This window comes from Tasmannia lanceolata, unplaced genomic scaffold, assembly GCF_043159265.1.
Source record: "Tasmannia lanceolata isolate RefF3 unplaced genomic scaffold, GAP_Taslan_0.1 ptg000002l, whole genome shotgun sequence".
Lineage (NCBI taxonomy): Eukaryota > Viridiplantae > Streptophyta > Magnoliopsida > Canellales > Winteraceae > Tasmannia > Tasmannia lanceolata.
In genome coordinates, this window is record NW_027518679.1 from 24,715,612 (window position 1) to 24,743,068 (window position 27,457).

A 27,457-nucleotide genomic window follows, 5' to 3' on the forward strand; every position below is an offset into this window, starting at 1 on the left:
GTAAGAAGTAGTAGGGCCTTGTCTTCTTCCTTCAACTTTTCATCAACCTTGTGGAGCTGATCCACAAGCCCGTTGAACACCGTAATGTGTTCTAGAAGATCCCCGCCTTCCCGCATCTTCAGCCCATACAATTGCCGCTCCAGATACAACCGGTGGCTAAGCTTTTTGACATATAAAGCTTTTCCAACTTCTCCCATAATTTAGGCACATCTTCCTCTTCCATAACGTTAAACAAAACGCTATCTGAAAGCATAGTCGAATCGTGATGACCGCCTTCGACTCTGTCTTCCCATTCGGCATCTGTCACCTTCTCCAGCTTCCCATCCTTTCCCTTCAATGCTTTAGCCAAGCCCTGTTGAACTAGAATGTCATTCACCCTCATCTGCCATAGGGTGAAACTGCCCTTTCCGTCAAAGATGTCGATGTTGAACTGAGTTGAACTGAGTTGAACTTGATTTTACCGTCATCTCAGATTACTCCGCACTTTACGGTGTAGCGCTCCACTTCAAACGAGAATCTTTCTTGGACAATCTTTCTACTCCAAAAAATGCTCTAACCGTGATCCAACCACAACACCCACGATCACTCCACCTGGCCTCGACGATCGCTCCTCCTGAGCTTCGATACCACTTGTTGAGAAAATCTGCTAGGCAATCCGATCCGATCGTGCACAAATTAAACGGAAAAGATAAAATAAACAAACAAGCCACACGATGACCACCAAGATTTTACGTGGTTCGGCCAAGCCTACTCCACGGGCGAGAAACACGATCTTCCACAGTGAGAAAACAATATACAAGGATTACAAAGGATTAATCTCAAAACCCAAAACCCTCAACCCTCAACCTTTTCCTCGCTTCTCAAACCCAAGATCGTACACAAGAGAACCCCGAGAAAACCCGAAAGAAAACCCAAGAGGAACCCAAGAAAAAATCCTTTTCTTCCTTCTTCTCTCTCTTTGTCTCTTTCTCCCTTAGGGTAGCCGTCACACCCCAAGCCTCTAGCTTGTACTCACTTGCTTTTTTTTCTCACAAGAGAAAACCCACTCTCTTTTGGTATTTAGGTTTTCCCCAAAACCTAAAAAAGTAGCTTTCCTTTTTTCCTCTTGCCTTCCCACCCAAGCAAGCTACGGTGGGTAGGAAATAAGGCAACTTTCCAACATTTACCTTGTAAAAAATGAATTCGAGAATGTTGCAAATTTTTTTTAAAAATCCTACTTTAAAATGTTTTTTACAGCTCTAAAAGTTAATTTAGAGAGAGCGAACGAGAGACGTGTGTAATAATTTATCATATAATTAAAAAAATTATGCTGTAAATTGATTTTTTAATGGCTTCAGAGGCCAATTTAGAGTGAGGGAGAGAGAATTTCAAAACAAAGCTGGGTTAAAGCTTTCAGTTCTTCTTCTTCTTTTTTTTCAAAACAAAAGCTAGGTTAAACCTTCTTCCTTTTATGTTCTTCTTCATCTCATTCTTTATCTTTTTTACATTATTTTGTTAAAACTTTAGTTTTTTTTTCTTGATCTATTATCGATGATATTTCGTGGAGAATGGTTCTTAACTCTGAGATGATACAAAAATTTATCAATTGTGCTTCACAAAACATATGAAGAAGAAATATAAGATGATAAAGAGGAAGAAGAGGGAGAATAAGAGCATGTTCTTTAACCCTTCTCTCGAACACTTCTACACTTTTTTCTTTGGCGAAGAAAAAACCAAGGAATTGTGGTGAATATCATCCTGCAATGTTAGTCCATTCCACCTATTTCTCTGAATCTTCCTTGAAAGGGTGCTCTAGTACGAATTTTTTCAAACTAAAGCAGGGATGTCAACATCTCCACTGCCTTGTTGTGCTGAAAAAAGCTTAGGGAAAAATACAGATACACCCCCTCTAGTTTCTAACACATTCAACTCTAACCCTGACTTTCAAAACGTGACTAGTACAACCCCCTAAGGTTTTGTTAACGTGATGGAGTAGACGGCGAGGTGGAAATGACCAAAATGCCCTCGTCTTCCCCAATTGAAAATGAGGATTTGAAAGGCTTGAAAACTGAAAATTAGGGTTTGATTCAAACCCTTGTTTATTTATCAACATAACCTTCAATTTAGGAGTTTTATTTGTCTTCATTCACACCATTATCATGATTTGCACATAAACCCTAATATTTTAGGGATTATTTTTTGTTTTTATCAATGTTTTTTTCTTGAAATGTGGGTTTGATGTAGCTATGGGGTGGGGTTTCATTGTCTGTAGTGGAGGCGATGGCGGTGGCTGGAGATGGTGATGGCGACGGTGGCCGTGGCTGGAGGTGCGATGGCGGCAGTGGGAGCAAATGAGGGTATTCTTGTCCTCAAAATATTAACCATGGTTAGTTTTAGTCTTTCCGTCAGGTTAAACTGACGGACCGTTGACGGAGGGAGTGTACTTGTCACGTTTTGAAACCTCAGGGGTATACTTGTCACGTTTTGAAAGTAAGGGATAGAGTTGAATTTCTCAAAACTAAAGGCGGTGTAAATGTAATTTTCCCAAAAGCTTATTACTCATGATAGAATTCAGGGACTGTGCAGAAGGGTACTTCGGTCTTTTTCACATGTATGAACTAAGTCCTAACTAGTAACTTCTGAATCCTTTCATATTTAAGTGGCGTAATTTTCATTTTAGAAAGAAACTCCACCGAAAAGGGGAGAGAATACAGAAAAAATTATCTTTCTTGTTTCTGGGATTTTATATGCTCTGTGCCCGTGAGGTCCAATATTTTTCAAAAAGCATAGTGGGGCCCATTTCATAGGATGATCCAAATCGTTCATTTGCTGGGTCACACCGTAAATTGAATATACCCCTGAATCATCTCCGTAAGATGATACTAACACTCCAATTTGTAGAGGGAATGTACATTATTGAACCCTCTATAGATCGGAGGGTTAGAATCATCCTATGGATATGATCTATGGGTTGGGTCACCCTATGAAGTGGGCCCACTATACTTTTTGAAAAAATATTGGACTTCACGCGCCGTATAAGCCTTGCTCATCCGATCGGCACCACCGATTGTGAGCCCCTTAATTTTGAGTCCAATAATCCGTTGAGGGGCTTACAATCGGTTGTCACAATTTGAAACGAACATGGCCAGAATCTCCTTCAACTTTGCAGACTATGAGAGTTTATGTGATGTGTGACCGTATGAACCGTATTCTCAAAAAAGTGCGTTATGGCCCACTCCATATCATGATCCAAACTGTCCATTTGTCAAGCCACAACGCAAATTGGTTGTGCCCCAAAAATCATTTCTACAAGATGTTCCTAACCCTCCAATCTACAGATGTTTCCATAATGTGTAGTCCCTCTGGTATCCGAGGATTAGGATCATCCTATGGAAATGATTTTTCGAGCACAACCTGTTTAAGCTGTGCCCATCAAATGGACGGTTTGGATCATCCTAGTTACAATACTTTTTCCAAAAACTACTATGCTGTACAGGCTTACACTCACACCATATATAAACCTCCCATACTAGGGGTGAAACTCGGGTCGGGCTTGGATTGGGTTGATGCCAACCCTAGCCCAACCCGATATAGCATTCTCTAAACCCTAACTCGACGCAACTCAAACCTTGAGTCAAGGATGGTCAACCCTAACTGTACCCGCTTCTAATCTTTCAACCCTACCCAACCTGTCTAACCTACACTTTCCAAATTGGGCCAGGTTGAGTGGGTTTAGGTTAACCTGAGGCCAAACAGAAAAATACAGAAAAAAGAAAAGAAAAGTCCATAACCGTAATAAATTATGATAAAATTAGAGGACAAAGGTAGGGTTCCAGTTAGGTTTGGGTCGCCTAAGGTCTCAACCCTATCTAACCCAAAATTAAATATAGTTGGCTTTTCCCAATCCTAACCTAACACAACCTAGCCCTAGCAAATGACAACCCAACTCGAGGAAATTCCAACCCAACCCGAGCCAAAATTGGCTTGAACCCCTCGTATTCGGGTTGAGCCCGACCCAAGCTGCACACGTATCCCATACTGTAAGCCCTTATAGTCCTGTATTTTTCAAAAAGCACTTCACACCACACTATAGGATGATCCGAACCGTCCATTTATTGGAACACATTGTAAATAGGTTGTGCTCCAAAAATAATTTCTATAGGATGATCCTAGCCCTCCTCCGATCACATGGACGGGTAGGATCATCCTATAGAAATGATTTTTGGGGCACAACCTATTTGCCATGTGCTCCATCACATGGACGGCTCAGATCATCCTATAACGTGGTCCGTACAATACTTTTTGCAAAATACGGGACTTTAAGGGCTCACAGCCTCTCACCATATAAAATAACCAAACAAAGGGTTTTTTTGCTGACGTGGCATCCAAGCAAAACCCCTAAAATCTGGACCGTCCCACGTATCCAACGGCTAAATATTCTTCTTTCATCGTGACAGAGATGAAAAACCTCGTTACATAAAACCAGGGTTTGAAACTCTCTCTCTCTCTCTCTCTGAGATGGGTTCAAAGCAAGATTCATCAATGTCTAGAAAAATCACACCCGCTATTGAACTGGTAATGCCCAAAAAAAAAAAAAAACTCTACTTCTTTGGTAACATTTATTGATTTAAATGTTTCCCTTTCTCTTTTTTGTAGAACTTTCCAAGGTTATTATTTTGTTCTTTGATGCCCACAATCGTTTCTTTCATAATGATTGATGTTATGTTGTAGTTGAATTAAGCATGGATTTGGAAGGATAAGAAAACCCAAGTTTTATAAAAATTAGTACATATTTCTGTTATTATTTTCTTCTTTGATTCTCACCATTGTTGATCTGATTATGACTGATAGCATATTGTAGTTGTATTAAGCATGGATTTGGAAGCATAGGAAAACACAAGTTTTTATAAAAATTAGTACATATTTCTATTATTATTTTGTTCTTTAATGCCCATAATTGTTTCTTTGATGGCGACTGATATCATGTTGTAGTTTAATTAAGAATGGATTTGGAAGGATAAGAAAAACCCAAGTTTTATAAATATTAGCACATAATTCTATTATTATTTTCTTCTTTCATGCCCATAATCATTTCTTTGAATATGACTGATATCATGTTGTGTAGTCAAGGTTTCAAATTTCGGTTTCGCTGCCCACCACCAAAATTGAAATATTTCAGTTTCAGTGGAAATTTCACCCGAAATCATATAAAATTGGGTTAAAATTTTCGGTATTTTTAAAATTTTGGTGAAAATTTCGGTGGAAATCTTTAAAATTTTGGTTGAAATCTTGTAAATAAGCATGAAAGTGAAATTTGGGCGAAATCTTGTAAAATTTCGATTCTATGTGAATTTAGTCTTGGCTTCAACTGAAATCGACACATTTTGGCCAAAATTTGAAACCATGGTTGTAGTTGAATTCAGAATGGATTTGGAAGCATTAGAGAAAACAAGTTTTATAAAATTTGCCACATATTTCTAAACTTTTATCTCGAATGCGCAGGACAATTCTGATGAATTGGATACAAAGGTGAAAAAGTATTTGCGGGGAGACGGTGCTGATTTGGAGGTTTGTCTTTTTACTCGATTGTGGTCTCTGCTGCTATGTAGAAACATTAAATATTCTGATTATTGTTGTATTTTCAGGTTTTAAAAGATAAGAAGCTGAAAGGGCAGCTTGCATTTAGAGAAGAATTATATGGACAATCCGCGAAAGCTGCTGCCAAGGCCGAAAAGGTTCTGTTTCTGTAATAATTATTATTAGGTTTCTACTGTCTTGTATTCAACATTCCTTGGTGTTGTTTTATCAAGTAACTGTTATTATTTTTTCTTGGTTTCCTCTTGTTTTAACCATTCATGAACTATTCTTAGCTCTCTCTGTGTTATTATGTACTATAAGGGGCCAAACGGATACGCAGATTTTAGAATCCAGGTTTTTAGTTTGAAAACAGTGTAAAAGAGGGTTGGAGACAAGAGAAGAAGAGGACCAGCCATCGTTTTTTACTCATTTTTGACTTCTCTCCCTTCTTTCCATCAGCAAGAGAGTAGCAGATCCTCCCATATTTCCAGGTTTTAGAAATCATATGATGTGGGAGAGATTTTTAAAACCTGATTTTCTTGCTTAAAATCCAAGAAACGCTGCCAGGACAGCATCCAGCAGCTTGACTCATACCCTTTTTTACACTGTTTTCAAACTAAAAAACTGGATTCTAAAATCCGCGTATCCAAACGGCCCCTAAGTGAAGCAATATTAATGTTTTATTTCTTATACATTGATTTAAACAACTCTCGCTACTCAACATGGTAGGGTAGTCACTAACTCTGGTTTGCTTGGCAAGACAAAAAATATTAGTAATTAGATTTTTACTTATTGCAATAGTAAACTATAGCAATAAACTGTAAAATCAACATATGGTGTGTTATTATGGTTTATGAATTAGCAAATGCTGTAATAGTGTGTATATTGGTATATGCAATATTGTTGAATAGGCTAATGCCTAGTGTACGACAACCGAACCTTGGGTCTGTGGGACAAAGCTTCCACATCTATAATATGGTATAATACTGAAGTTGGGTGGTTGAAAGGAAAATATTTGAAATATTATACCCCATTTGTGCTATATGTCAATACAACTAACATAGACATAAATACAATGTTCAATGTCACCTTGATACTAAAATATTTCACTAGAACTTATGTAAGAAAAAAATCATGGTTTCCCGACAGTCTTTAGTAAATTGGTTCACATTTCAGTTTGTAAGTGTCTTATGAATATCTCAATATGGGAATCACCTCTACAAATTTGCAAATAAGTTGTGGATTCAAGCTCTCAATTCTGTTGTGTGCATTCACGATTAGGGTGTTACTAGTCTCTGTAGAAGGTTCTTCTTCTATATCTGAATCTTTATAATTGTACCTAACTCTGATAGCTTTGACCTTATTGTTCCTACTTGCTAATGATGTTTATGATCATTATTCCCTATTTAATTTTTTTCTTGGTTAGGTTTGGTAACATAAGAGACCATCATTATCTCCATTTGCATCCGAAGTATAAATACTATTAACTTGAATTTCAAATTGTTAGTTTAGGTATTCATCGTTCTTTTACTCAAGTGCTTATAATCGACATGAAGTATTATTTCTGTGAATTTGGAAGGGTTTTTCCTTGGAGCTGACAGTCCGAGAACATATTTTCAGTGGCTTATGCCAAGTGAGGAAGGCTATTTGGAGGCTGAAGGCTTAGAGAAAACATGGAGGATCAAACAAGAGTCCATCGTTCGTGAAGTAGATATTTTGAGCTCAAGGAAGCCATTTGATTTAGTCCTACCAGGTGAAATGTTCTCTTTGTCTACCTATTACATCTAGTTGTTGCTTTTGAGTTGCTATTTAAATCTTGCCTTGGATTTGTAACTTGTTTCGCCAATTGATTTGGCATTGGATCCTTTTTAATGAACATCCCAAGTTTAATCCATTTTAAATTTAAGCAGAGTATAAATTTGATCAAATATGACATCAACTTTTGTCTCTGTGCCTGTTTTCGCTAGGATGTAAATCGTGGCCAGGGATTATCAAGTACTGTATGATTTTTTTCTTCTTCAAATGCAAAGTCAAATTGAAAAAATTGGGCACTATCATATACTTTTGTATCAGCTAAGGATTGCAAAGCAAAAATAAGTTCCTCGTCATTAATACGTTTGCTCGCTGTATTATTTCCTCTCAAGAAAATCGACTCGTACCTAATTCCATCATAAAGGGCATGCTTGAAAAAAATCTATGTAATGCTTCTATATTTGCACTCTTTTTTGCACTCCTTGGAGCAGAACCGTTTGGAGGGCAATGGTATCTACTGGGCGACTGGCAGAGATTTATAATACTTAAACCATTATGCATGATTTCAATATGAAAAGTTTTTTCTCATAGGCTGCATATAAAGAATCCTACACCATCATACTGATAGTTCTTTTTTTATGCTAGCTTTACCATAATGTATCTGTAAAGCATAAATATTCACAGTATGAAGGCAACTTTGACCTTCGATGCAACAAGTGAATAGAAAGTGCATTAGTCTGAGTAAAATCATACAAGAGAAGAGAAAGAATTGACTGTCAAAAATTTAGAGAAAGCAATAAACTTTGAATCGGATAGCTCTTTATCATGTGCTTGCCATAGAGAGAGTCTTGATTCCAAAAAGGATCCCTTGTTTTCTGATTGTTCTTTCCTTAATTTTTTATTCAATGGGAGACATGGTTTTCTCAACAAGGCAAACTCATCCTGGAAATCGGTCTCATCTGTATGTTCTTTGTGCGTGTGAATTACCGTAATGTGGTAGTATAGTTTTTCACAGCATTATTTTTGTTGACGAATTACCTTTGTCTTCCCTAGTTAGTCATGTTGAACGTATTCCCTTTGTTTTTTACGATTATGACCATTTGATCATCTTTGTGATTCTGTGATCTGTATCTGTTGAGAGAGAATGAGAAAAGTGAGTTGAGGTATCTCCCCCTCACTCATTTATTTATATATCAAAATATTTGTACAATGACTAAAATGCCCATAGGCTTATTCCAACACTCCCCCTCAAGCTGAATGTATAAGTTATACATTCCTAGGTTATTACAAATGTCACTCAGCTTTGATTTATGTAATGGCTTTGTGAACCTATCAGCCAACTGTTCTGCAGAACGAGTAAATATAGCACGTATCTCCCCGTTCTGGATTCTTTGACGGATGAAATGACAGTCGACTTCGATGTGCTTTGTTCGCTCATGGAAGACTGGATTTGTTGCAATATAGATGGCTGCCCTGTTGTCACAATATAACTGTGAAGGCGAAGGAAACACAATGCCAATCTCAGATAGGAGTGATCTCAACCAAATAATCTCAGTAATAGTATGCGCCATAGCTCTGTTTTCTACCTCTGCACTTGATTTTGCAATGACGTCCTGTTTTTTACTTTTCCATGAAACTAAGGTACCTCCCACAAAGGTACAATACCTGGTAGTCGATCTCCTATCAGCAGGAGATCCAGCCAAATCAGCATCTGAGAACCCCTCAATTCGTGTATGACCATGCCGTTTGAATAGTAATCACTTTCTTGGTGCACCCTTCAGATAGTTGAGGATTTGAACCACTGCATTCCAATGTGAAGGACGAGGGGAGGTCATATACTGGCTGACTACCCCAACAACATAGGATATATCAGGACGAGTAACAGTAAGGTATATAAGCTTGCCCACAAGCCTTCTATACCTACTAGGATCCTTCAACAAATCACCCTCTTTTGAAACAAGTTTCACATTTGGATCCATGGGTGCAGCTACAGGCTTCACACCAAGATTTCCTGTCTCTTCTAACAAATCCAGAACATACTTCCTCTGTGATAGAGATAAACTATTAGAGGAGTACGCAACTTCTATCCCAAGAAAATATTTGAGACGTCCCAAGTCCTTTGTCGCGACCTCTTTTTGCAAGAAGGCTTTCAGTTTCCGAATTCCCCCTGAGTCACTGCCTGTAATAATGATGTCATCGACATATACAATCAATATAATGCAGCCTGCTGAACCACGAGATAACTACACCGGGTTTTCAGAGATCTTCCCCGAGGGACATTCCCGCCCTCGGAGGCAAACCGGGGTTACCATGCCATAGCTCTGATACCATTTGTAGTTATCTCGTGGTTCCCACGTTGTCGCCGCGTGGAGGGGTGAGATGGTCCATGTTGCTTCTGCGTGGAGGGGGAGATTGTTAGGGTTCCACGCAAAAGCGGACATGTGAGATGGATGTGGATGGGTTATAAGGGAATGGGCACCCTCCCTCTAACAGCTAGCTTTTAGGGGTGAGTTCAACCCGCTACAGTTCGCTACTATAGCGGGTTACTGTAATAGGGAATGGAGGAGAGGAGGAGGCGTGGGGTGGAGGAGGGAGGAGAGGGTGGGGCGTGAGATGGGTTAGGGTTAGGGTTAGGTTAGAGACAGGGATTAGGGTTGAAGGGATTAGGGTTGGGGTTGATGAAGAAGATGGAGGCTAGGGTTAGGGTTAGGGATCAGAAACCCTAGGGCTCTGATACCATGTTGAGAGAGAATGAGAAAAGTGAGTTGAGGTATCTCCCCCTCTCTCATTTATTTATATACTAAAATATTTGTACAATGACTAAAATGCCCATAGGCTTATTCTAACAGTATCAAACACCTGGCACATCTTTTCTATATTTTTACTGTACCAACTTCGCTGGATATGCGCTTCTCATCACATCATCACAAAATTTGTTTTCCTAATTGTATTTGCAGAGCTAGGTCCATATACTTTGGACTATACCTCGAGTGGTCGTTATATGGTAGTTGCAGGACGCAAGGGTCACCTAGCAATCATGGATATGAAAAATATGGGCCTAATCAAAGAGTTTCAGGTTTGTTTTTTTTTTTTTCCTTTAAAGTCGAGAAGCTTTTTTTTCCTTTATAAATTTGGTACTGAAATTTTGCTGGTAATTCAAAGCTTGTGGGTTTTAGTGATGCAAAATTGTATGCATTCTTTCCTCTAATTGCATCTCATAATTGGGGAGAATGATATTATATATGGGGAGAATTATATTATATATGGGGAGAATTATATTATATATGGGACCTCCTTCTTCATAATGTCTATATTCCCCTTTCTTCTTTAGAAGCAAATTGAATATCAGTATATATGTGTTATGTTACTTTTTCTGTGTTCCATCTATAAACAAATCTGGAAATAAGTAATGTAGAGCTATGTTGCAGTAATGTAGGTTTAAGTGCACTGTGTTATTTTTGCATAAGGATTCATAATGAAAATGCGTGTTGCATTTTGGTCGCTAGGCTTTCCCTAGATGTTTATGGAATTTGGATTTTTTAGGATTATTTTTTGAAATTTTGTAAGACAATCTTCAATCGATACGGCAAACTCGCATTCAGAACTTGACTCTTATGCATTCTTTTTTCGAAAGATAATAGGGTTAAAATCTTATGTGATTTATATTTTATGGAAGGGTGACAGCTTACAACTAAAGATCTTAAGGTTTTTCCTGATTATACTATCTTGAATTAAAGATGTTGAAGAGCTATTTGGATATGGACTCCTAGATTAAAGCTCTTAAGAAGTTACCTAAAGGATAAAGACTTCTTTATAACCACTTATTTGAGTGAAGGCTCTTTAGCTAAAGCTCTTAAAGACTTCATATTAATTGTATGAAGTCTCTTAGATAAAATATCTTGCAAAGTTAGCTAAAAGGATAAGTACTTAAGCTAAAGATCTATTTAATTGAGTAAAGACTCTGTAGCTAAAGCTCTAATTGGATAAAAATTCTTTAAAATAATTATCTGCCTAGTGACTGTCTGACCGAGATGGTCAAGAACAACAAAAAAAGCAGAAAAAAGAGAATACAAAATGAAATCAATAAAGTCAAGTACAGCAAAAATACATTAAAAAATATGTTGACTAAACATCATCTCAATACAAGGCTGATCAAGCAAAAGGGTGGATTCCCTGGTGACCCCAAAGCATGTGAGAGCATCTGCATCAGAATTAGCCAACCACCAAAAATGTCTGGGCTTATACTGTGACCCTCCACATCTCCTCAAGAGCATCAGTGAATCTCCCAGGTATCTAACATCTTCTCTCAACCATCTAACCACGTTGAGGGAGTCATCCTCAATAATAATTTGGTCCAACTTTGTCTAATCCAACAACCTAATGCCATGAAGAAGCGCATGAACCTTCGCCTCATTGGAATATTTGACTTCGATCCGACCCGACCCTAAAATTCTCATACTATCTCTATATTTGTAGTCCTTAGAAGATCTCCAATGCCAGCTTCGCCGGGGTTACCAAGACGCAACCCATCAAAGTTCAATTCCAACTTCCCAAGAGGAGGTGGTTCGCTATCGGCATGCAAGCCCTCAATGAATCCTCTGCTTGATCCCCTCCCATCACTTGTGGAAAGAAGTCACTGGTATTCCTCTGAATTCAAGAAGGATCGATGCCTACTATACAACTTTAGAGAAAATCTGCCTCTACAACCTACACCTCCCCTCGCCCTCCTTTCCTTCCTTCGAAGCCATCCAAAGAATGGGACCAAAAAAAGCTCCAATGAACCTTACCTCTGGGAGGCCAATGGGGAAACGCCCACAACTCAACATGGTTGGTGATAATACAGGTTGATCAAGCAAAAGGGTGGATTCCCTGGTGAGCCCAAAGCATGTGAGAGCATCTGCATCAGAATTAGCCAACCGCCAAAAATGTTTGGGCTTTATACTGTGACCGTCCACATCTCCTCAAGAGCATCAGTGAATCTCCCCAGGTATCTAACATCATCTCTCAACCATCTAACCACCACGTTGAGGGAGTCATCCTCAATAATAATTTGGTCCAACTTTATCTAATCCAACAACCTAATGCCATGAAGAAGCGCAATAGCCTCCGTCTCATTGGAATATTTGACTTCGATCCGATTTGAAAAATTTCATACTACCTCTATATTTGTAGTCCTTAGAAGATCTCCAATGCCAGCCTCGCTGGGGTTACTAAGACGTAACCCATCAAAGTTCAATTCCAACTTCCCAAGAGGAGGTGGTTCCCAATCGGCATGCAAGCCCCTCAATGAATCCTCTGCCTGATCCCCTCCCATGACTTATGGAAAGAAGTCACTGGTATTCTTTGATTTGTGGACACGGACACGGCAAACCCCCAAAGTTTAGAAACGGGGACATGGCTAAAATAGAAAGTATATGTAATCATGATTTGTGGATATGGATTCGTGTGTCCGGTTTTGACATGTATACAAATTTTCTAAATGAGGTAAACACAATATTCAATAAAAAACAGAATGTCACACTTGACATGGTACAAAAACATGTCCACACACCCACATTAAGTTTAACACTCCGAGCAATACAAGTAAAAGTGTCCAAAGGAGTGTCGACATGTGTGTACACGGGTGTCGTGTCGGACACGACGGGACATGTGAGTCGGCAATAAATTTGAAGTGTCGGCCAAATCATAGCTGGTATTCCTTAGAATTCAAGAAGGATCGATGCCTACTATACAACTATAGAGAAAATCTGCCTCTACAAACTACACCCCGCTCCCCCACCTTTCCTTCCTTTGAAGCTCCAAAGAATGGGACGAAAAAAAGCTCCAATGAATCTTACCTCTGGGAGGCCAATGGGGAAACGCCCACAACTCAACATGGTTGGTGATGTGGCTAAGGAGAACCCAACTAACTCCGAAGAGACCTAATATGAAGTGCCAAAGATCACGAGTGTAACTGTAGTAAAGCAACAAGGGAGAACCCCAATAACTTCGAAGAGACCTATATGGTGTGCCATTCCTTCCACTATGTGAGTCCGTATGTTTTGTAGCAGCCAAGGATTAGTTCGATATACTATCTTTTTGAAGCTTAGTTTACCCAAGTCTTTCGTATTAAATTTCTTTTTCAAATTGATTTTCGACTTTTGAACTTCAGTCTCACACCTAGTTATTATAATATCGTCTACATAAACTAGCACTAACATCATACTTGAGTTAGAATTTTTGATAAAGAGAGTCATCAAATTTACTTCTCATGTGGTTCGTTCTTTTGGGAAACTAATGAAGTTGTTCGGATCATGCATGGTGGAGAGCCTTCTTGAGGCCATATATTGCCTTCTTCAATATGCACAAGTATCCCTGTCACCAACTTCAAATCCGTCAAAATGCTCCATGTAGGCTTCTCCCTTGAACTGCCCATGTAGATTGATATTTTTTACATCCATCCGGCTGGAAATGTAGCAAAAAACGGTAGCTAACACCAAAATCATCCTTGTCATGGTTGTCTTCACTGTTGACAACATGGACGAATGTCTCATCATTGTCCAACCCACGTTGTTGATTATATCCCTTGGCAAAGCGAGCTTTGTATGTCAACAGTTCCATATCCCATGGCTAAGCGAGCTTTGTATGTCAACAGTTCCATCTACTTATGTTTCAGTTTTAAAACCCACTTGCAACCGACAATGCTCTTTATAATAGGTCTTGTAACTATATCCCGTATATCGTTCTTTCTCATCTCAACTTGAGTAACCTTTACCCACCCTTCACTGGTAAAGATTTCAATGTGAGAGGACAATTCAAAAGCGTTCAAAAGCGTTATGGCTCAAAGAGGGAGATAGGAGCACTAGCTTCTTTCATAGAATGACCTCTGCAAGCTTTAAAAGGAACTCAACCAAAGGAATTATGTCCAATGGTCACTGGGTTGAAGATTATTCAAGAATAGTGGAACTGATTATTGGGTTCTTTGGAAACCTTTTTCAGGGTCGTACAGGGTGGCATCCCAAACTTGTCGGTATCTCTTTCAGAACCCTATCACAAGAGGATAATTCTTGATTAGAAGAAGGCTTTGAAGAAGAAGCCAGGAGTGCAATTTTTCCAATGAATGAGGATGATAAAGCACCAGGACTGAACTTTTTCACAATGGCATTTTTTCAAGAGATATGGGAGAGCATAAGGGGAGATATCATGAAGATGCTGGAAGAGTTCACAGAAGAGGCAACCTAAATCAATGTCAAGACCATCTTTATTTCTCTGATTCCTAAGGAGGGAGTTAGGGAGATTAAGGTTGTGTTCGGTGAGCATTCTCTTGATTCTTAGAATCAGAATGCATTTTCTTGAGTGCTCCTTGTCAACAAAATGATGCCCAAGAATCAATGTTTTCTAGTTTTTGAGTTGAATGACGTTCTGCTGTGAAAAAAAAAAAGGATTCTGAATTTTTTTTTGAGACTTGTGTCCATCAAGTCAATCAAATTTTTTGACCGAATCATGATGCTTGATGACTGCCTAGAATATATTTTATAGATTAAAATATGAGTCATTGTAAAATAGTTTGTCAAACTCACTTCCTCACTCATTAATGGACAGCTAGTTGGTGCACCATCATATTCTCATTGTAGGGCTGCTCTATCTAAAAGAATAATGAAAACTTGTTGAGAGAACTTTATAATTTACTCTTGATTCTAGTTATCAAAAACAAAATGCTTGTAGGGTACTTCCTGAAGATAGGAAGTTATGTGGCTGCTAATGATTTGTTTCTTACAGGTGCGAGAAACAGTGCGTGATGTGGTATTCTTGCACAATGAGCTATTTTTTGCAGCCGCCCAGAAGAAGTAACATCTCTTTTTTATGTGTGTAGGAAATACTTAGTATATGAATTGGCATTACCTCATATACTTACTATTGTTTTGGCATGAATGCTTAATTTAAATTGATATGCTAAGTTCTCCTGATTATCTATAATTTATTTTTCCATTTCATGTTACTTATATATGATCATGATGTTTTCAAATGCTTGAATAGTTGCAGGTTGTTTCCCTTATCAGCCTATCACTATTACCCTTGTAATAGTTTGCTCCTATCAGCCTATCACTATTACCCTTGTAGTAGTTTGCTCCTATTCATTGTAGATGTTGGATATGTACATTTGTATTGTCATGCTCTCCATTCACCATCTCTATTATTTGCTCTTGACCAAAGATTTTGTTTTATGGTAAATGGTATGAAGGGTGCTCAATTTGTGTAGAGATTGGAGATATACTGAATAACACCTGTGATAACACAAAAGTATATGAATTGGCGGTGGAAGTGTCCAGATTGATTGAGAGCTTAGTTTTCAATATTGTTTCGTCATTCAGTGTTCCGCTTTGGTTGGTAGGACTGGGCTTTTCGGTTATTATGGTGTTACATTTCGGAAAAGAATTTGGTAAGTAGTTAAAAATTTAAAAAAAAGTTCAATAATGAGATTGTTTTTTTTTTCTTAACTGGAAAATGAGAAATTGTTAGAAAAATATTAAAAACCATTATTAACAAATTAGAAACCATTATTAACAAAAAGACACATTTTAGCAATTAACACATCAAATTTATTGCAATACATCAATGAAATTAAGAAAAATTATTCATACAAAATGCTAAGAATGTTATAGGTTACATCTCATCTCTCAAACATAAGTTATCTCTTTCCATGGGCTGTTATAAGCTGGATCATCATACTTAGTTGAGTGGTATCCCTCGTCATCACCACCAACAGCTCCACGAACACATTAGGATCGACGTCCTCATCTTCGCCGCCCCCAGCAGCAACACCAGCAGGTTCTTTCACTTGTTGCCAACCTAAATCCTCTGTGGTGAAAAGAACAGCCTCATCCTCTACCATCCAACCTATCGAGACACAAATTTCTCTAGATTAATGGGGTTGCTAGTGGTTGATATCTTCCTCCGTAATTCCCTGATACAAAATTTAATAATTTCAGTATCATTCGAAAAAAATTAATAATTTCAAATGAGTTTAACTTTAAAATTAAAGCGTGATTTATTCACGAGAAGTGAAAAAATTAATTAAATATATGATACCTTTCTCAAAACTTCCAATTGTAATGGACCAGGTCATCCGATCTCTGGTGCTCCAACTTGTCCCTCTTTGTTGAGTGGATGTGTTTGAAAGTACTCCAGTTCCTTTCACATCCGTTCGCAGTATAAATTTACGAATATGGGGAATGGGCAACATTGAAAGAGAGGTTGGCATCATAACAGAGCATGCCAACTTCTATGTCAACCCGATCAACGATTTCTTTGTTGTCAAAGCACTTTTTATGCTTGGCTGGGCTCCGGGGGTCGTTTGTGGTGTAAATTTTTTTTCAACCCGCTTCCATTCCTCTCTCTTTTGTAACTTTTACCTTATGCTCCAATGTAGCTACTGGGGGATACTAATACTAACATCCTCATTAGCATCTCCTTCATCTTTCTCAACTTCTTGTGGTATTCCATATGGATTATCAACCTCCGTCGTAACTATATTTATTCTAGCCTTTTCGCTTATGTATTCTTCTAAAAGTTTTGAAATTCTCTATTTTACATCTGATGGGACCTTCCTACATGCTGTCACTTAGCGAGGAACATCTGCTAGATTTAATACCTCCACCTGTACTTTATTTCGATGATCAGACACTGCCGTACCAAAAGCCCATGCCGGGTCATTGGACCTAGCGGGAGTAGAACCAATAGATGAGGCTCCTCCGGAAGCTACTAAACTCATCTTGTTCTTTAAATTTAATTGACATAGAAATAAAAATGAATAACTAAAAGAAAGCTATAAGAATACAAGTAAAACCTAAAATGTAGTCATTTTAAAATAAAAATAAAAAACCTAAAATGTATTATGCACTGTGTATACTAGATACCTCTTTCGAATATATCATTTTGAAGAAAGGATTCCTCCACTTCCAAGCCTCCCTTCTTGTAGAATCTGAATTAGAATCTAAAAAATTACCTTTTGGAAATAAAAGAAACACAAAAAGATTCCTAATAAATTAATTATAATGAAAGTAGAGATGAGTAGAATGATTTTAGAAAGATAGTTTGTAAGTGATGAAAATGGGGATTGGATGTGTTTTTGCAGGCTTTTTTTTGTTTGGGGAGGCAAAAAGATGCAAACTACCTTTCAAATGGCTATAAATTGGTAAAAATCAGACAAAAAATAAGGTCAAAATGGTCAAAAATAAAAAATAGCCATTGTAAGGGCATTGCTGTAATTTTTCAAAACAAATTGCATTTTCAGAGGAAACATGCCGTTTCCTCATCTTCTACGGATGAATTAGGATGAACGTGCCCGGTACAGAACGAAATTCTGACCGGGACGTTTTGGGTTACGCTTACCTTTTTCCTAAATGTTACAAGATGTTTCGTACGAAACAAAATTAATTAACTTGGATTGAGAGGCTTCAAATGGATTTCCGGTTGTAAAGTAAATATTAAGTAAGGCATTTGGTGACATGGAAAATGTCTGCAACCTAAGGTGAGGGTTTGGAGTTTGTTCTAAGAAAATTTCTTGGGAAAAGTGGTTATGGAGGTTGGACGAGGAGCGATGGGGATTATCATAACCATCTAATCATTGTTAGAGCATTGTCGGGTCCAATCTGTGTCAAGGATTTTAACAAAGCTGCAGTATGGCCCCCCCTTGACGGGATTGTAAGCGGTTTTGGAAGATTTTGTTGAGATGCTTTGGCTGGAAGGAGACTTGATGGAGGACAATACCTAATTTAGGGAAAATCCTACACTCCTAATGGGATCAAGGCTTTAGGACAATTTAGGGCTTACGCGGAAAATTAAAAGAACGCTTAACAACTTATCTAGGGCCGAATTAACTCCTAATTAATCTATGGGCAGCAGCAATAATGAGACTTAAATAGCATAAATAATTGTAAAGATTTTAATTAAGCACGAACTAAACCTTATACAAATCAATCAAAGCGATAATGATTCGTTAGATGAATTGATAATAGAAAGATTAGTCCGAAACTAGGCCTACACATGCAACCAATTAAAAGAACTAAAAGCTAATGCAAGTACCAATGAAATAGATGTCACACAAGCATGCAAATAATAATATCCAATGAAGAAAAACAAAAAAAATGTCCAGCAACAGTAAAAGGCTCGAAACGGTCCAGTTTTTGGTTGTAGGGGTATTTTGGTAATTTGGCAGATCTGAGATTTTGGTTTAATACTGCTGTCCAAATCTTAGGTTAAAGTTTAGAAGGTAAAAGAAGCTTAATCTAGGGTTTAGGCTCAGATTTAGTGGTAGGTTAAGCTATGGATCTTTAGAAAGGGTTTTTGGGCTTGAAAATGGTGCAAATTTTCAATAAGGCTCCAAAGGGGTTTAAAGTTAGGGTTCTTGGGTGCTTAGGCTAAGGTTTAATCATAAAACAATCCTTCAAAGTCTCGAAACGAGATCTTGAAGAACGAGAGAGATCTATGGATTTTGGGATTTTGTATTTTAGGGTTCAAGAATAAAGAAAAAAAGAAAATTTGATTTACTAACCTTCTTTGTGCTGATTTGATTGAAGAAATAGATGATAATAGAGGAGAGGAGATGAGAGATGGTTCCAAACCACCAAGAGGAGAAGAGAAGAAGTCCAAGCCACAGTAGTTCTCACAAAAGAAAATCTGAATTCCATTCAATATTCAAAAGTCTCTTACATTGCTTTCATAAGATGTATTTATAAGAAAAAGAAACCCTAGAAGATAACCTAAAATTAAGAACTAATCTCAACCATTCATAGAAAAGCTAAATAAAGATAAAAACTTACCAAAAATAGTAATCCCATAATTGACCTATACCCCTTCCTAAAAGCACTCATAACTTGCTCAAATCACATCCAAATCATGTGATCTTGGGCCCATCAGATAGGTAATTGAAAAACCTTTCTAATAATACAAAAAACACACCGAACATGTGAGATTTGATGCCTAAAAAGTAGGCTACAAATAAAATGACGAAAATAGAAAGTAAAGAATAAAAAAAGACGGCAATGTCCGTGGCCCATGCTAGAGTCTACGCCATCATTCTCGTCCACGTCTGCGCTTGTAAACTTTGAATCCACGCCCGTTGTTGATGTCGCCATCAAGACTCCTCCACCTTCATCTCTTGGGCGCCACTCATATCCCTCAACCTTGCTTATTTTGTTCATATTGTGGATATGATCATTGGCTTATGTAGAGAATAGGAGATCCCTTTTTCCAGTCTCAGAGTAGTTAATGAAATTGCAGATTCATTAGCTAAAGAAGCTGTAGATAGAGAGCGTCTTGTTGTGGGGTAATTTGTGCCCTTGTTGTAAGTGTTGTGCCGTTTGTTTCTTGGAGCAAATAAAAAAGACGAAGGCATAAATATTTTTTAGCTCTTCAATGTGCAACCTTATGTAGAACTCTTTAATACGAGGAACTTCCACCGTAATTTATTATGCCTTTACTGGTAGGATCAAGCCTTGGTTTTTGAAGTTGTACACAATTTTTAGTTTTTTTTGTTTCCTAAATCAATAAACTAGTGATTGTACTTAATAACTATTCATTGGATTGTGGTTTTAACTCTGTTTTTGTGGATCATACAACAATAAACACGTGGATTATGGTTTTAACTCTATATTTGCGGGCCATGCAACAATAAACTAGTTATTGAAACCACTGGCAAAAAGAGAAAAATGGAGAGTCAGGGCGAGTCGGTCTCTTCTTCTTGCTCCCGCACTTGCAAAAAGTGAAAAATGCTAGTGGACTTATTTGAGATGGAGACGTCCCTCAGAGTCCTGGAAAGAATGGTATACTCAGAGGAACTTGCATCCAATCACTCGCCTACTCCAAAGGAAGTTGCCAGGGATTTTTCAAAACAGCAGTGGAAGCTATTAAAAGAAGAAGCTTCCAAGTCTCCGGAAGCACTCTTTTGGTTGACTGGTAAGTGGACCATCGAAGAATTTCACTCCCCTTTGCATGAGGATCCTCTCTTCATCAATTTATTAGAAGAGGAACTAACCTCGGGGCGCCTTCGCTGGGAGGAGGGCAAGAAGAGGGGAATTTAGATGCTAGAAAAGATGATAATGAGAAAGAAAGGTTCAGAAGAGCAAACCCTATCGGATGAGGGACTCTCAACCTTGAGTATGGATGAGGAAGTGTTTGTTTCTGAAGTGGTGGGTCTAATTCTGGAATTAAAGAAATCTTACCTCTAGTTTGTCCCTTTGGGGTCTTTGTGTAAAGAGGTTCTAGAGTTTTTCGAAACTGTTTAGTGGGGTCCCATGGTTCAGCGAATAGGATTGTTTTTTGGGGTAGAAGGTTGCCCTCAATTACGGTTCGAGTGACCAGGGTCGTTCGCCTAATGAGTTTTTGGTAGTGCTTTTGCAACCTAATCATAGGATTGACTTGATGAATTTTAGGTCCTTATTCATGCAGAGCTGTGATTTAGGGGAATGGATGTGGATGATGGGATACTGATGTAGATTTTTGAATAGATAGGTTTCTTTGGAGTGGTATAATGCAAGAAAAAGTGTATTGGTTGTAAATTTGTTTTGTTAGCTTTACCCCAACTGGTTCTGGGCATACCCGATCGAGTCTATTGATATTTTGTATCGCAAGACGAGACTCCTGGTCCCTAATGCTTTTCTAACATCAATGAAATTGTCATCTTTCAAAAAAAAAAATTCATTGGATTATAGTTTTCTCACCACTGACTCCGTGGAAGGGAAAAGGAAAGATCCTATGGAAGGTAGCATTTCTTGCTACTCTATGGGTTCTATGGGAAGAGAGAAATGCACGGGTTTTCAAAGGAGTATCAAAGAGACCTCTCTTCCTATTTAATAAGATGATTGCAATCACAATATCTTGGGTGAGAACCCTCCCTAGCTTTGCATTTGTGTCTCAATATGATATATGATATGGTTGGAGAGTAATTTGCAATGGAGCTAGGGAAGAGCCCAAAGTGGATCAAGTGTGGGAGCCACCCGCCCAGGGACTATTGAAACTTAACTTTGATGGCTCAAGTATGGGAAACCCGGGTCCATTCGGAATAGGGGGAGTATTAAGAGATGACCAAGGAAATGTCATTTGGGCATATTCGGGCCCAATAGGTATCTCGGATGCAAATGAGGCGGAAGTGCATGCCATACACCATGGAATTAAACTTTCTAAGCAATGTTGATTTGGAAAAGGTGGAGATAGAAGGAGACTCAAAGAACGTTCAATGGAACTCATTCATTTCCTTGGAGATTTGTGGCTCTTTTTGATGAAATTCAAGATAATATTGGAGGATCTCAAATAGTTGCTTATCATGTCAAGCGAAGCGCAAATGGGGTAGCAGATAAGCTAGCTAAAGATGGGGTATCCAGAGAAAGTTTGGAGCGTTTTGATTATCTTCCCCCTTGATATTTCTTTTGTTTCCTTTTTCTATCTTGTATTATCTGTATTGACCATCTCGGTCTCCTTTCGCTATTATTAATACTATCTACCATTAAAAAAAAAAAGTTTTCTCACCACTATTTAAGAACTGGGTAACTTGGGACTCATCGGAGTTGACCCAATGTTCCACCTACCAAGCTTATTGCATGTATAAATTGTGGAATTCATTGAATAAAAGCTTTAACTTTGAGAGAGAGGAGAATGTCAAAGTTGCTTTGTTTCTCTCCCTTGTTTTTTCTCTTTATTTCTTCCAATCTTCCTTTTTTTTCTTCTCCCTTCTCTTTTCCTCTTTCCTTCTCTGCTCGTCTTGCACTGGGGCTTCCATTCAGCCTTTATTTTTTAAGAAGTGCAACTTATGTGGGGTCCATACATATCTTAATTTCGCCTTTTCTCATTGTAGTAATTATACACACACACACACACACACACACATTATATGATCAGGTGGTGACCTTCCAACAAGGAGTTGTATCAGTGATGGGGTCTATCCATAGATTCAATGAGTTTCTCGGGAGGTGGAGGCAGAAGGGGATAATTGATAGACCCTTCCACACATCTACGACCTAGACAATGCCTTCTAGGTGGCATTGAAAATAGAGGAGAATTTGGGAGAGTCTTTTTAAGAGGTTTGAGTCTCAAGTCAAAGAGATGGCTTGACCGGCATCTAGGACAGCGCTTCCTACTGCTGATGCCACTAGACCAGCATCCTCTAAGCCAGCATAGACCGCCGATAAGGAAGAGCAATGATGGGCGAGACATCTAGATAGGACAACAACAATTCTAATGCCATCCAGTGCTACAGATGCAAAGTGTGGGGACAGAAGTCCATGATTTGTCCTAAGTACAATCTAAGTGTTGTTGTTGAGGAGGATGACGAGTACACAGATCGAGAGGCTCTTGATCCGATGGAGGGCGATACTTTCGAGGACAATTGAGGTGTATGATGTGGAATCCCGCTTGAATTTGGTGAAATGCATCCTTGTCGTCAGTCACAATGGGTGAGGAGGATTGAATGTGCCCTAACATATTCCAAGCACAAGTCAGATGTGAAGAGAGAGTGTTCAAGGTGATAGTTGATGATTGGAGCAGTTCGAATGTGGTATCTAGAGCCTTTATGGAAAAGGTGCGACTATCAACCTTACAACGTGCCCATGATTAGCGATGCATATGACAGTTGATCATCAATGTTTGGTTCCCTTAGAGATTGGATCATACGAGGACTCAATCTGGTGTAATGTCATTACGGTGAAAATCACATACATCACATGTGTTGTTGGGCATGCCTTGACTCTACGACTGAGATACTACTCTTTGAAAAAACAGAGTAATTCGCACTTTTAATGGGAGGAGAATTTCATTTAACCCATTACGTGTGGGAGATGAAAAGAACAAAAAGCATGCGAGTTCGAAGAAGGATAGCCGAAGGGAGCTTTGCAATGCACTTCTCATGAAGCAGCTTGAAGATGAATGCAGGGAACTAAGTATTAGATTGCCTATTGTGCCTAAAATATTGGAAAAATTGACGATGTGCTAGACGATCAACTAATCTCTATGAGATGTTATGACAAATTCCTGGTGAAATGGATAGGGCAGCCACGATCAGATAGTTCCTCGATCCCCTATCTCCACTAACAATACATCTCCATCCCTTTATCGAGAAAACGAATACCTTCAAGCTGGGGAGAATGATGGACTATCCTTCAGAGTCAAGAATAAGTTAGGCTACAGGGCTCCATCATGAGTCTTAAGATGTCTTTTTTCTTTTAGTTATAGGGCTTTAGTTGAGTGTTTTAAGCGACTTTAAGTTAATGGGGATAGTAGTGTCTTTTCTCATGTAAATCACTTGAGTCACTTACGTTTAATGATGTTTGTAGGCTCTACACATGCATTACGAAAATTACAAAAAGGGGGTATACTTGTCATGGATTTATTCTTAAATGGGTTTTGGCTTGTAAACATTATTATTCTGACTTTGAGAAATAAAGAATAAATCTTTCAGCCTAATTTGCCATGTGAATTCATGACGTGATTTTCTAGGTGGATTCCTTAGGCACTTCTTTTTTTTAAAAATTTCTTTTTCATCTACTCCTGTTGATTTGTGTGATGTTTTTTTAATTGAATCAGCCTTCTCTGCGACTGTGAATACTGTCAATTAAATCATCTTTTTCTTTCCTTTTTCTCAGTTTTTTCACCTCAATTCTCAACATACCGGTAAGTTTAAAGTCTTTTCTTTTTGTTCATAGTACGGCCATAATAAAATCTTTCACCAGTTAGTACTGTTTTCTTATCTCTGACACTGCTGAAACGGTATATTCATTGTTGAAATTGTGGACTGGATTAACTCTAAATTCTGCAGCAGAAAGTTTCTGTTCTTAGAAACCTCAACCAAGAAATAACTATAATTCTTAACTGATCGTAGGTTTTCAGAAACTGTACAATCTGGATTACATATCCTTGAGTTTTGAATTTCTCTACTCTTCTTTTGTTTCCCAAAATTCGTTTTCTAGTGCAATTTGTTCTTCCTGTCTTTCTATCTTCTGATTTTATTTTCTTTCCCTGCGACAACAGTCCTAAACCTACTGTGCATGATTTTCTCACCGCCATTTGCAGTGTTCGTGCATATTTCAGATCATAATCAGTCCATTATATTTCCCACTCATCCTTCCTTCTCTTTCCTGGACCTGTTTTCCATGTGTTAAGTTGTTAACAGTTCTTATCTGCTCTGTAGATTTATCACTGTTTGCTACTCTATTTCAGTTGCCACTATTACTTTTGAGGACCTGTTTTCTGTGTGTTAACAGCAGTTTTCTGCCCTTTTCTTTAACCATGAGTGTCTGATTCTGATTCTGATTTCCACGCCTATTAGTCCCTGCTACCTTCATAAATTGCCATACATCACTTAGGTTGTAGCCCTTTTCTCACTATTCCAAATTATTAAAGTCCAGATTCATAACCCCTCAAACTTATCAAATTTTGGGTTAGGTCCCATGGAATATTATTTCTAAATATTTAAATTTCTAAAGATTTAATCAACAGCTTCTCGTGTTGTCACCTTTGTAACATAGGCACACGGACATGTGTGTTAGTGTCGAGCGTGAATGCAAGGTTTCTGTGCATCATCTGTTCGTTACTGTTCTCTAGAAGTAATTTTTATGTCTAATTGCATACACTTGATAGGATGCCCATAATAGGTATGCATAAACTTACACAAAGTTTAACATTTCTACTTATTACATGCCCTTCAAAAAAATGTCGATTATGTATAGTCAGCTATTTGAAGGAAAAGCATGCTATATTTCTGTTCTATATGTTATTTGTTTATGCACCATGTTTAGTTTACCTCTGATTCACATGGTGCGCTTGACTATGGCAGGTATCCATATATTTATAACAGGGACGGTACAGAACTTCACTGTCTTAAGGTAATCAATTTGGGGATGGTTGTATGAAAAATGTTGGGTTTAAGATGGACTGCATGCTTCTTTTTTTGGTTGAAAAGTTACGATCATTATTAAATTGAAGACCAATCTTTCGAGTAAGATCCCTTGGACTACATGTGTTTTGATTGCATCTACCAGAATGGAGTTTGTTTATTTCTCTGTTCTTGCTCCTATTTTGTGAGCTTCACCGTCCTTCCTTTCTTCTGATATTACTCTCGCATTTGTCCAGAGTAAAAATCTGTTATACCTCCAAGCAAGATTCTATGATTTAATAGATAGGAGAGCTGCAGAAATTTAACTGAACATTCTTTCTTTAACTTTTATATGTATGGTTCATCTAGAGTCACGGTTACATGTTGTCTTTTCTTTAAAGGTCCAAAATTTAGCCTCATTTTTCTCAAACTCCGTATAACCTTATAATGATTCTAGAATTGGAGTCCTTTTAGTTCAGAGTTACGGGAACCATGTCAGTTAATTTTTTCTAATTTCCTTTTTCATTATTACAGATGCATCTATTATGAGGAGTCGAATTTTGTTGGTATTGTATCACTAATATTGCAAATGAATCTCAGGAGCACGGAACTCCGCTAAAGCTTCAGTTTCTGAAAAATCATTTTCTCTTGGCATCGATTAACAAGTTTGGACAGCTCCATTACCAAGATGTAACCACGGGCATAATAGCTGGTAATCATCGAACGGGTCTTGGCCGTTGTGATGTAATGAAGGTGAATCCCTTCAATGCTGTCATAGGGTTGGGGCATAGTTGTGGGAAAATCACCATGTGGAAGCCCACCAGTGGAGCTCCTCTTGTCAAGATGTTGTGTCACCACGGGCCTATTACAGCAATGGCATTCCACAGTGCGGGCAATCTCATGGTCACTGCCGGCATGGATAGGAAGATTAAGCTATGGGACTTGAGGAAATTCGAGGTTCTACACACATACCCAAACCACCATGCCAAGACCTTGGAGTTTAGTCAGAAAGGTTTGCTAGCTATTGGAAATGGATCGCGGGTGGATATTTGGAGGGCTTCCTCGGGTGATCAGGATTATGGCCGTTACATGAGTCATTCTATGGTAATGTCAAACAAACAATTACTCCAAAAGCTTAAGGCGCTATTTAATCTTTTATACTTTAATGCTCCCCCTCACGTGTGGTCCCTCTTTATAGGGTTGGCCTACACGTGGCACATGTGGCCCCTCTTTTGGGTTGGCCATTACATGTGGATTTTTAATATCAAGGAGTTTTGAACCCAGGGCGATTGCTCTGATACCATGTCAAACAACCGATTACTTCAAAAGCTTAAGCCATTGGAGACGGTGTTATTTAATCTTTTATACTTTAACAGGTGAAAGGTTTTCAAGTGGGGAGAGTCGCATTCCAACCGTATGAGGATGTGTTGGGTCTCGGGCACTCCATGGGCATATCATCCATCCTTGTTCCAGGGTCTGGAGAGCCCAATTTCGATTCTTGGGTTGCAAACCCATATGAAACTTCTCGCCAGCGAAGGGAAAAGGAGGTACATTCTCTACTTGACAAGCTTCCCCCAGAGGCGATCATGTTAGACCCAACAAAGATTGGTACAGTTAAGACTGCAAAGAGGAAAGAACGGCCAAGTAAGCATGAAAGAGAGGCTGACATGGAAGCTGCAGTTGAAGCTGCCAAGAGAATTGGCCTAAAGAAGAAAACTAAGGGGAGAAATAAGCCAAGTAAAAGGGAGAGGAAGAAGGAGGAGCTAGTTGTAAAAGCTAAGAGGCCTTTCTTGGAGCAACAAATGAGGGAAGAGCAGTCTATGAAGAAACAGAGAATTAGTGAGGAAATTCAATTGCCTAAAGCTCTACAGCGTTTTGCTCGCAAGAAGGTGCAGTGATCTGGTCGAACCGAGTTGGCAGCATTGTATCCATACTCGAGATTTGATTGAGGGAGTTTTCCAAAATTTTGATCTCGCGATCTGTCGAATTCTTTTGAAGGATCACTTTATGTTTTTCCTCTAATCCTTCGGCAATGCCATCCGAATATGGGAGGTCAAGACTGGTATCGAATGTAAAAGACTGAGTGTCGTCCTCTCATATTTGAAGGAAAGGTATGGCAGTTTGTAATCTTTTGAGCTTTTTTACCTTCTGTGAACTGGTAAATAAGCTTAGTTTGCTAACATGGATCAGCATCATGCCAATTCAGTAAGGAATGTAGCATGTCTGTGTAGCAGTGTAGGTATTTCTTTTAAATGAACGTATCCAAGGTTTCTACTTTTTTTTTTATACAGTTAGTTATTTGCAGTA

General features: G+C 38.4%; 1 protein-coding gene across 1 annotated transcript; it reads left to right on the plus strand.

The window, feature by feature from the left end:
• Nucleotides 1-4,414: 4,414 nt before the first annotated feature.
• On the plus strand, nt 4,415-27,457 carry LOC143891978 (Transducin/WD40 repeat-like superfamily protein). The gene is made up of 9 exons (XM_077396480.1): nt 4,415-4,554; nt 5,482-5,547; nt 5,625-5,714; nt 7,177-7,309; nt 10,266-10,384; nt 15,067-15,134; nt 25,112-25,160; nt 25,751-26,254; nt 26,527-27,457. The coding sequence occupies exons 1-9, from the start codon at nt 4,498-4,500 to the stop codon at nt 27,046-27,048; spliced, it is 1,608 nt and encodes a 535-aa protein (XP_077252595.1). The 5' UTR covers nt 4,415-4,497; the 3' UTR covers nt 27,049-27,457.

Excerpts from the sequence above, each read along its gene's own strand:
- LOC143891978 (XM_077396480.1), top strand. The coding sequence starts at position 4,498 with ATGGGTTCAAAGCAAGATTCATCAATGTCTAGAAAAATCACACCCGCT. Across the intron at positions 25,161-25,750 it reads CAGAACTTCACTGTCTTAAG|GAGCACGGAACTCCGCTAAA; the intron begins GTAATCAATTTG and ends AATGAATCTCAG. Across the intron at positions 26,255-26,526 it reads GTTACATGAGTCATTCTATG|GTGAAAGGTTTTCAAGTGGG; the intron begins GTAATGTCAAAC and ends ATACTTTAACAG.